We start from the raw sequence: 10,223 nt of genomic DNA on the forward strand, positions 1-10,223 counted from the left end.
TTCTATTCTGAGCAGCAGTGGTCTTTTCTATTTTTTCATAGTTTATTAATCCTCTCATGAAAAATCGGCAAAATCACCACAGATAAAGTCACTGCAGAATCTTTACTCCTTCCTTTTGCCAGCACCAACACTGGCCTTTGTGGTGCCACAACCTCCTTCATTCTGTTCTTGCATTTCATACGCTGTTTCCTTGAGTTCTTTTTCTTCTCAGGCAGGCCATGTCTTGCAGGATGGTGTTGGTTTACTTTTCCTTGCATAATCCAAGGAATCGTAAATCATGCCCAAGCCAGCTGTCTTGTCACCACCAAAATGGGTTCTGACTCCAAGTATAAAGATGACATCTGGTGTGGTCTTGTAGATTTTGGCTAGTTTCCCCCAAATTTCTGTCTTGGATACTGTTGCCCTTCCAGGGTGAAGAACATCAATGACCATGTTTCCACTGAAGTAGTTGGTTGGCCAGAACTTCCTGATCCAGATAGTTACGGTGTCATTCATGATGGAGACGATCCTCAGCCAGCTGGGGAGGAAAAGAGTGCACTGATATTTCTAACCATGAGAAACGCCGGAGACCTAAGAGACCTAAGGGTATTCATGTGAATACTCTCTCTCAGGCTCCAAAACTGCCCCATGTCAACAGGACAATTGAGGCCATCACTGCCAACCAGGTCTCCTTTCCCCAAAGATCTGCTGTCTAGAGGAAGGGGCAGCCCTTCCTCTTCTCTCCTACTCATGCCCTCTGCCCTGCCTCCTTGATTCCTTCCCATCACGGACACCCCCCTCCAGTCCTTCCCACCTACCCGGTGCCAGACGAGAGCCCAGTGCTTACAAGAGTCCTGCATCCCCATTTCACAGGTGAAGCCTAGAGAAGCCCGGGACTTGCCCCAAATTGTACAGTAAATGGCAGAGCTGAGATCTGAAGCCATTCCATCTGCAACCAAATCCAGTGTGCCTTCATTCTAGCCTAGATGTCACCGTCTCCCCAGAAGGGGCGGGGAGTGAAGTTGAACTAGGGCTGATAGTACTTGCAGTTCCCCAGGTGACCACCAGATGGCTATGAGCGCTCCAGGTAAGACTTCTTACCTCTTCTCTCTTCACCAATCTGCAGAATCCTATGGGCCTAGGCTCTGGAGGGAGGTGTGTGTGTGAGAGACACAGATACTATCTACACAAGCTCCTTGTCCAAGCCCCAAGAATCTGGGCATCATCAGCGCACACATTCTTAGCACTGACTCATTCATTCAGCCAATATTCACTGACAGTTCCCCTGGGCTTGGGTTTGAGAGGGTGCTGCAGACAGAAAGATGATGTGGCCATATCCCTGCATTTTCAACATTCAATAAATATTTATTGAGCATATACTATTTGCCAGGCACCGTTCTAGGCACAGAGGATACAGCAATGAACAAAAATCTCTGCCTTCTTCATGGAGCTTCCATTCTGATGGGGAGATGGACAATCTGCAAATAAATACTTAATATGATATTAAGTAGGGAGCCCTTGAGGGTCTCACAGACCAGTGAGACAGGCAAACATGTACACAGTCACAAGATGGTACAGTATGGTTATTTGGTAACCACCTGCTTAGCTTTTATGCGTGCAGGGAGTTAACTACAGATGAAGATAAACATGGTCCCTGCCTTCCTGGAACTCACTTATAGCCTAAGAAACAAATGAGTAATTAATTATACAGTGGATACGTGTTCTGCAGGAAAAAAGGAGGCATGATGATGTAGAATAACCAGGAGACCTGTTTTTAGTAGGGAAGTCATGGAGCAAGTCAGTTGAAGAGAGGAGAGAAGAGTTTCAAGGAGAGGGCACAGCAGGTACCAAGTCTTAGGAGGAAAAGAGTTGATGTGTTTGAGGAACAGAGAGGAGGCTAGTGTGTCTGGAGCCAAAGGAGCCATGGGGAGAGTAGGAGTTGAGCTCAGAGAGGTAGGCAGGGGGCAGATCATGCTAGTATTGGAGAGCAGTGAGCCATTGGTGGGCTTAAACATGGGAATGGTACGATTTGACTTACATTTTCAAAGGATTGCTCTGGCTGTTGAGTGGAGAACAGACTGGAGGTGGGGAGCAGAAGCAGAAGCCCTACCAGGAGGCCACTGAAGTCACCAAGGCAAGAGATGGTGAGGGGATGAGGGCCTGGGTGCGGGAAAGCAGACGGATTTGGATCTACCACCTGGGACAAGTGCCACAGCAGCTCAGCCTTGCTCCACGACAGTCACAGAGGGCTTCCTGCAGGCAGTGCCCATTTCGCATTGTCCTGAAGGATTAGTTTGCCAGACACATGTAGTCAGGAGAGGAGGAGGACCCTCCAGGAGAGAGAACAGCTATAGGATAAAGGCAAGGAGGTACAAAAGAGGGTGTGTGTTGGGGGAAAGGCTGTTCTATTTTCTCAGAGGGTAAGAAGATGTTGGGGTGAGCACAAGACTTCTAAAGACTTCTAGAGCCAGGAATCACAGGGCTGTGAAGGCCAAGCTGAATTGAAAGTTGTTTCATGGTTGAATCCATGTTTTCAGGACAGCCCTGCACTGTGAGGGCTGAGCTGGGAGGGTCCTGGAGGCTGAGAGGCGGTGTGAGGCCAGCAAAGGGGAGATGAGGGAGCAGGACACAGGAGAGACGTAGAGGCAGAATCTGCAGGACTGTAATCTGGGGGCTGAGACAGAGGGAGGGAGTGAGGATGAGACCATGGTTTCCAATCAGGTGCCGGGGGGAATGGAGGGGCCTCCCTGAGTGGGGAATAGGGACCGGGCAGTTTCAGGGGCCTGAGGCACACTCAAGTAGAGGTGCCCAGGAAGCAGATGGACCCTCAGGAGGCATAGCAGAGGGGGGAGTAGCCTCTGACCTCACTGGACCCTGGGTCCACATCCTGGCCCCCCTCCTAACTGTGTGCCCCTGAGCGAGTGATTTTACTAGAGGCCTGCAAACTGGAGATAACAAAACCCATGCTTAGAGGGTAGTTGAGGACATCAGAAGAGAAGCTGCAAGTAAAACTGCTTAGTAGAATGTACATTCTGCTAGTAGTAAGTCGTTAATAGTTGTTAATTATGTATTATTAGTTACAGGTGTGGCAGCTGGGGAGCGAGCACTGGGCTGGAGATGGAGATACGGGACTCGTTGGCTTTCAATTGGGAACTGATGGCAGAGTAACGGATGAGGTGACCCCAGGAGAGAAGAAATAGAGCTCAGGACTGAACTGGGCCACCAGAGATGAAGGGGGGAAGGAGGAAAAGGAGAAGTAGAGAAGGGGGAGAAGGAGAGGGGAGGGGAAAGGGGAGAATGGAGGACGGGGGGAAGAGGAAGAGGAGGTGTATCCTAAGGAACCTGAGAAGTGGCTGCAGAGAGAGAAGAACCAGAAGAGGCAGAGAGGAAGGCTGTGGAAAGGCCCACTTGTCCCAGTAACAATGAGACCGCTGACTTGGCCAGAGGGGATGTGGTGGGTCAGAGGCAGACGCGGTGTGTTGAGGGGCAGAAGAGAGGAGGGTGCAACGGGTGAAGCGAGGTGGGCTGCCAGAGCCTGGAGGCTGATCCTCGCCGTCCTGGGGCCTGCTTGGAGGACACCCTTGACGCAAGCCCGGAAGTCAGGAAAGTGACTTCGCTTCAAATCCAGATTTTGCCACTAACTCTGTGACCTCCGACTAGTCACTCACTTTTTCTGAGCCTCGGTTTCCTCACCTGTGAAGTAGGGATAATAATGCAGCAGAGTTTTTGTGAAACTGAGGGTGGGGGAATCCAGCGACCTGGCCGGCTACCGGTCCTGGACTCCGCCCCCTTTGCCGGAGCCCCGCCCCAGATCCCCGAACCCCGCCCCCACCAGGCCGCGCCCACTACCCACGCCCTACCTGACCCCGCCTCAGACCACAAAACCCCGCCCCACCTGGTGGCGTCACTAGCCCCTCCCTGCCAGAGCAACGCCCACCTGGCCTCGCCCAGGTTGCCTGGGTCTCGCTCCCTACACCCTGGCGGAGCCGAGTCCTGAAGGGACGTGCCACACCAGCACTCCGCAGATCCCGACCCCCAGGCTCCGCCTCCGCGCCATGGCCGCGCCGGGACCCCGCGCCTTACGGGCTGCGCTCTGTGGCGGCTGCTGCTGCCTCCTCCTGTGTGCCCAGCTCGCTGTGGCTGGTAACGCGTGCCCTTCACCCTTCACCCAGCCGCCTGCCAGGAGCAGTCGGGGGTTGGGGGGCGGGAGGGGAGTTTTCCACATGTGTGCGGGGCTCCTGGGGTGGGTAGGAGGGGACTCCAGCTGTGTGTGGAGCCCTGTGTGTACATATAGGCGCCAGGTGTGAGGGAGCTTCAGGTGTATGGAAGTGAAGCGGCCCCAGGTGTATGGGGGCGTAGCTCCCGATGTATGCAAAGGGAGGGTGCCCTGGGTGAATGTCAGGGAGGTTCTTGGTGTGTGTAACCATGTGTTTATGGAAACTGAAGATGGGCAGTGGGGCTTGGGGGATCCAGGTGAGTGTATGTGTGCAGAGGGGTGAGATCCACCGTAGTGGGGAAGGGGGGCTGTAGCTTGGGTTCAAAGTGTTGCACCCATGCCACTCCCAGGTAAAGGAGCTCGAGGCTTTGGGCGGGGAGCCCTGCTCCGCATGAACATCTGGCCAGCTGTCCGAGGGGCCTGCAAACAGCTGAAGCTCTGTGAGCATTGTGTGGAGGGGAACAGAGCACACAACCTCTCTGGCTGCGTGTGGGAGCAGTGTCAGCCGGAGGAGCCAGGTATGGAGTCAGGCCCTCCCCAAGGTTAGTGCCCCCAGTGATGAACGCCAAGGCCTTGGCCCCACCCCCTAAACCTCTTCCCTGCACCTTCTCCCACCAGGACACTGTGTGGCCCAAGGTGAGGTGGTCAAGGAAGGTTGCTCTGTCTACAACCGCTCAGAGTCATGTCCAGGTAAAGGGGCTCCTGCTGGCCTAAGTCAAGTTGGAGGGAGGGGGCTGAGGTGTCCCCAGCCAGAGCCTGCCTCCAATATGGAATTGGCCTCTCCCAGAGAGTCGACTATGCCCACGAACACCGGGGTCCAGTTTCAGTTCTGCCTTTAGCTCACTGAGAAGTCCCTTCCCCTCTCTGGCCTGTTTCCTCCTCTGTAAATTGGTGCAGCCAGAGGATCTAGGACAAGCATGTAGAGAGGATGGGGGAGCTAGCTCTTCTATTGTAAACCATAGTGAGGACTTTGGAAGTTCAGAAGGGAATGGGGGAGGGCTTCCTGGAGGAGGTGGCATCAGAGATGACACTTTAAAAGGTAGACTGGAAAAAGGGCACATCTGGTGGAAGGAACTGTGTGAACTAAGGCTTGAAAGTGTGTTGGGTGGGCCTGGGTTGGGGTCTTGATGGGAATTGGGGGTGGGGATCTGGATTATTATGGATTCCCTGTCTCTTCAGCTGTGCACCACCACCCCACTTATGAACCGAAGACCATCACAACAGGTAGGTACTACCTGGGGGAATGGGAGGTCTAGAGGTGCAGGGAAAGACAGAGCTGGGCTCAGGCACTGACGAGATCTGTGACCTCAGCCCTGTGATTTCTCCCTCTGAGCCTGTTTCCACATCTGTAAAGTGGGTTGGATAATACTTCGCAAAGTTGCTGTGAGGATTTCATGAGAAGACGTATAGCACCTAGTTCAGTTTCTGACGCATAGAAGGTGATCAAGAAATGATGGTTCCCATCCCTTCTCCCAACACCAGAGAACTCAGGATGACCCCCTCCGGACCTACTTGGTGCTGAGGGTGTATGGCTCAGGTTGCCAAGGTGTCCTCAGTGACTACCTACTGCAACGTCCAGGCCCAGAGAGGGTCACAAAGCAGGTTCCTGGCAGAACAGAGGCAAGAACCCCACCCCTTGGTTCCCACTGCCCCTCAGGGCCTGGAGGTCAGCAGGCTTGGCAAGGATGGCTGAAGAGGCTCTTGGTTAATTAAAGCCAGAAACGTGATCTTAGGGGCTGAATTATTGATGGCTCAGCTCCCTCCGGCCTGAGCCCCGGATCAGTGTTGTGCAGCTTATTTCTTCCCTCTTCTGCTCCTCTTTCCCCAGTGCCCTTCTCTGGGGCTCCCTGAGCTGCAGCTGGGACTACCCTTTGCCCTTCATATTCTCAGACCCCCCTTCCACAAGCTACTCCCTCTGGGAGGTGGACCCAGCTCCCAACTGGGCCCCTTTCACTGCCCCAGAATGATCTTTCACCACCATCCCTGCCCTGCCCTTCTCTGGGCACCTGGCCCAGGGCCTGAAATTGAATCCCTGGTGGGAGTGGATGGCTAACGTGGCACAGCTGGGAGCCACCCAGACGTCCTGGCAACCGTGGGCCACAAGGCGGGGGCAGGGGATGCTGTGTGAGTCTGGCTATGCCCTGACTGTGGGGTGACTTTGGACAGGCCTGGCACTCAGAGCCTGGCTTCTCCCTCTGACGTGCATCATCAAGTCTTCATTTCTCTACCTGGTAGGGTGCGGGCCTCCACTTCTTCCTCAGCTCCTTCCCTCCCTAAGTAAGGGCTCTGGCATTGGGGGACTCCAGGGTCTCGGGACTTAGGAGTCCTGAAAGGAGACCACAGCATCTGCATCTGGGCTTCAAACCCCAAGACCCAAGGCTGAGAGGGACTCTGCGCTGAAGCGGGTGTGGATGTCCAAGTTCTGGGTCCCTCCTCACCCTGTTGGGCCCCTGTGGAAGAGGGAGGCTGGCAGGGAGCTCAGTCACCATCTGGTCCCTGCAGTCGGGAGGCTCAGAGAGGGCGTAAGAGGCATCAAGCCACCGAGCAGCTCAGGAGCAGAGCCAGGGCCGAGCCAAGGCCCTGCCTCCCCAGCCAGGCACTGTCCCTCCCCACAGGCACTTCCCAACCTCCCACAGGGTCTGGGTTGAACTGCTGAGCCTGCTGCTCAAGGCTCCCATAGTGAGGACTGGGACCTCCAGATGACCTGTGCCGGGTATTGGGGTGGGGCTGGGCTCCTGGCCCATAGTGGCCTGCTGTGACCTCCACCCTGCAGAGAGCCCCTTGGTCCCTGAGGCCCACGGCCCTGGCTTTGATGGGGCCAGCTTCATTGGTGGCATCGTGCTGGTGCTGAGCCTGCAGACAGTGGCCTTCTTTGTCTTGCGCTTCCTCAAGGCCAAGGACAGCACCTACCAGACACTGTGAGTACCTAGCCCGCCGAGTCCCAGCTCACTGCCCACCCGACCCCCTCTCTTGCCCCTCAGGTCCCTATTAGCGCCGGTGGTTGTCTTCCCCATGGGGCAGCCTTAGGGGCGATGAGTCCCTCCCAGCCTCCCCCATGTGAGCTACACCCCTTCTCCCTCCTCCAGTTGTGGGGTTCTCTCTGCTGGGTGTTGGCTGGGGCAGGACTCAGCCTGGGCCCGGCGTCTGCGAACCCAACTGAGCCCACCTGTCTTTGTCCCCTCATGCTGCCAGCAGGGAGGAGAACCAGTAGGTGACAGCACAGGCAGCCTTCCGCCTGCAGCTCTGTGGCCACGGGCAGGAGCCTGGGCCATGTGTGCGGTTTGGTTTTCCTCTGAGAAGGGGAGCTGCTCTGAGGCCCCCGTGTGCTGTGGCCCCATGTGTGCTGTGGGGCGGATCGCTGCAGCCTCCATTAAAGTGTTTGCTCTTTTGATCACCGCCTGCTCTCTGAGGGTGGGCGTCCTTGGCCTGGCTGAGGTGGGACCACTGCCCTGAGTGCCCTCTCTGTCTGGCCTCTGCAGAATCTGACCCCCTTCAGGCCTGGATTCCATACTCAGGGGAAAAAGGATGAAGAGGCTGCCCTCTTGACCCACTTGTGGGCACTAGGGGTGGGAGAAACTTTGGTCACCAAATTCTGGCCCCGGTGGGCACCGAGCAGGCTCGGTGCCCAATACCTGACATCCCCTCCTGTCTGGGCCTGGTACCTGCAGATGAGAGCATCCTTCAACCACCTCCTGTCTCATCCATCATCCCTGCGGGGCCCCCTGCCTGGTACTAGGTCTGGAGCCTGCCTCCTCCCATCAACCTGGCCTGGACACTGCCCCCAAATAAAGGAGCTCTTTCCAGCACTGTGTTTTATGTCCCATGTCTTGGGCTGTGTGTGGATTGGATAGGGTGGGGGTGTGGCCACTGTCCCCTCCTCAATGGAAATTCAGACTTGAACTGATACTCACCTTTTAAAATATTTCTATTTGCGGGAATTCCTTTGGCGGTCCAGTGGTTAGGACTCAGCGCTTTTACTTCTGGGGCCGGCTTCAATCCCTGGTTGGGGAACTAAGATCCCACAAGCTGCATGGCACAGCCGAAACAAAAAGTATTTTTATTTGTTACATGTGTTTAATCCCCTCCTCCACCACTTTATAGATAAGGGTACAGAGACACAGAAAGGTAAGCACACCTGCTGAAGATCGCACAGAGTGGAATGGGGCAGGGCTGGGATTTGAATCCACGTTTTTCTGACTCTAGAATGAGCAGAACTTCAGAACTCCTCTGCAGAGGCATCTCCAGGCTCTTTTGGCTTCTAAAGTTGGGTCTCTGCCCCAGTGCCAAGGTGGAGATGCCCCCGGGACCCTCCACAGGGTACTTCTGGCCTTCCTTGAGCAGGCCCTTCTGGAAAGCTCCACCCATGCCCACCTCCCCCTCTTCACCCCCCCATCCCTGGGCCCAGAAGTCTTCCCTGACAAATAACATCTCCTATCAATGGGGCACTTGCTGGAAACCAGGCATGTGGCTGAGAGTCTGACATCAGTATCTGATTTAGTCCCATGATTGTCCTAGGAGGCTGAGAGGCAATAGAGAGTCATGGGTGAAAGTTCAGCCTGTGGAGCCTGACTGCTCTGTGTGAATGGGAACAAGTTAATTGAACAGCTCTTGGCCTCAGTTTCCTCGTCTGTAAAGTTGGGTAACAGCGGTTCCATCTCTGTGGGTTATGGGGAAGGTTCAGAGCAGGTGCATGTGCTCCGTCTGCTTCATTCCAGGGCACCCATCCACCCTTCCAGCTGGGCAGCCTGTGGTCAGCCACCTGCACCTCTTCTTACCCCAGGCCTAGTCTCCGTGCAGGGTCTCCGGATGCAGCTGGAAGGGATTTAGGGCCCTTGGGCTCCACAGGGAGTTCCAGCTACTCCTTTTCCTCACCGAGGGCTCACCTGCCTAGACATCGCACCACCATGGACAATGCCAAACACAGTCCGCCTCCTCATCCCTCCCCTCCATGCTCACTTCCATCAACACCCCCGTCCTTTCAGACATCAGCCTCCCCTTTAGCCTCCCCTCCAGCTCCTTGCATCTACCTCGTGTTACCCAGCCTGCCTTGCTCTCTCTTCTTCAAGCCCCTGCACACGCAGTTTCTCCTGCCTGGGTCACCCTCCCTTGGCTTCTCCACCCAGCACTTAATCCTGGCTGGTATAATGCCCATTCTCTCCCAGGCCAAGGGAGGAAATGCCCCTATATCTTTCTGGCTTTCCACCCAGCTAAGGAAATTTCTCTATTGAATGTTTTCTTTTTCAAAATTAGTAAATGCCAGGAATTCCCTGGCAGTCCAGTGGTTAGGGCTCCACACTTCCACTGCAGGGGGCACGGGTTTGATCCCTGTTTGGGGAGCTAGGATCCCATAAGCTGTGTGGCACCCCCCAAAAAGTAGTAAATGCCTGTAAGGAACAAGAGGACTACACAGAAGTTTATATAAAGAATGAGAAACCCTCTCCCCCCGGTCCCACTCCCCAGTAATAACTATGCTTAACAGGATGTGTCAGACCTTTTTCTATGAATTCACAACACACATTTAGCGTTTTTAAAATACAAAGTGGGAGCGTGCTTTACATATTGTTCTGCAATTTTGCCCCTTTCATTATAGATCAAATTTGCCCTATGACTTATAAAGATGGTGAAGATTTATTTGCCTGCATCCTATCAATGTGCAGCTGGGTCATTTCCACTTTATCATAAACAGCATCATGGTGAAGGGGCTTGTCTGCAGATCTTGGCACACCTGTGGGAGAGAGTAGGGAGGACAGATTCCTGGAATTGGAATTGCAGAGTCTCAGCGTCCATCTCATGGATCCATCTTGTCTGGCAAACTTGGCCTCTACCTTCCCTGCACCCTCTTGAACCTCAGCCTTCCCCCCCCCCCCTGCCCACAAGCACTGGGCCTGGAAAAAGGAGGCCCTCAGGGAGGGTTTGATGAAGGAATGAATGAGTGAATGAATGAATGAATGAATGAGCCGTTCCCCTCCTCCCCTCCCCTATCACCGGAGGTCCCTCTCCAGCTCAGACCTCACCACTCGCATCTGGA

General features: G+C 54.7%; 1 protein-coding gene and 1 pseudogene across 4 annotated transcripts; one reads left to right on the forward strand and one right to left on the reverse strand.

Moving 5' to 3' along the window:
- Window positions 1-102: 102 nt before the first annotated feature.
- On the reverse strand, window positions 103-495 carry LOC308612035 (small ribosomal subunit protein eS24-like; annotated as a pseudogene). The gene has a single exon. The product of its transcript is annotated as a small ribosomal subunit protein eS24-like (transcript).
- Window positions 496-3,990: 3,495 nt separating this feature from the next.
- On the forward strand, window positions 3,991-7,862 carry CD164L2 (CD164 molecule like 2). 3 transcript variants are annotated; one of them, XM_081224564.1, is made up of 6 exons: window positions 3,991-4,122; window positions 4,546-4,713; window positions 4,814-4,885; window positions 5,375-5,419; window positions 6,969-7,113; window positions 7,675-7,862. In XM_081224564.1, the coding sequence occupies exons 1-6, from the start codon at window positions 4,035-4,037 to the stop codon at window positions 7,679-7,681; spliced, it is 525 nt and encodes a 174-aa protein (XP_081080690.1). In that variant the 5' UTR covers window positions 3,991-4,034; the 3' UTR covers window positions 7,682-7,862. The 3 variants fall into 3 exon arrangements, with proteins under 3 accessions (XP_081080690.1, XP_081080689.1, XP_081080691.1); XM_081224563.1 differs by lacking the exon at window positions 7,675-7,862 and adding an exon at window positions 7,391-7,459; XM_081224565.1 differs by lacking the exon at window positions 7,675-7,862 and having other exon boundaries at window positions 6,969-7,217.
- The last annotated feature ends 2,361 nt before the right edge of the window (window positions 7,863-10,223 follow it).

The sequence above is a fragment of the Mesoplodon bidens genome, assembly GCF_964165515.1.
Source record: "Mesoplodon bidens genome assembly, chromosome: 2".
NCBI lineage: Eukaryota > Metazoa > Chordata > Mammalia > Artiodactyla > Ziphiidae > Mesoplodon > Mesoplodon bidens.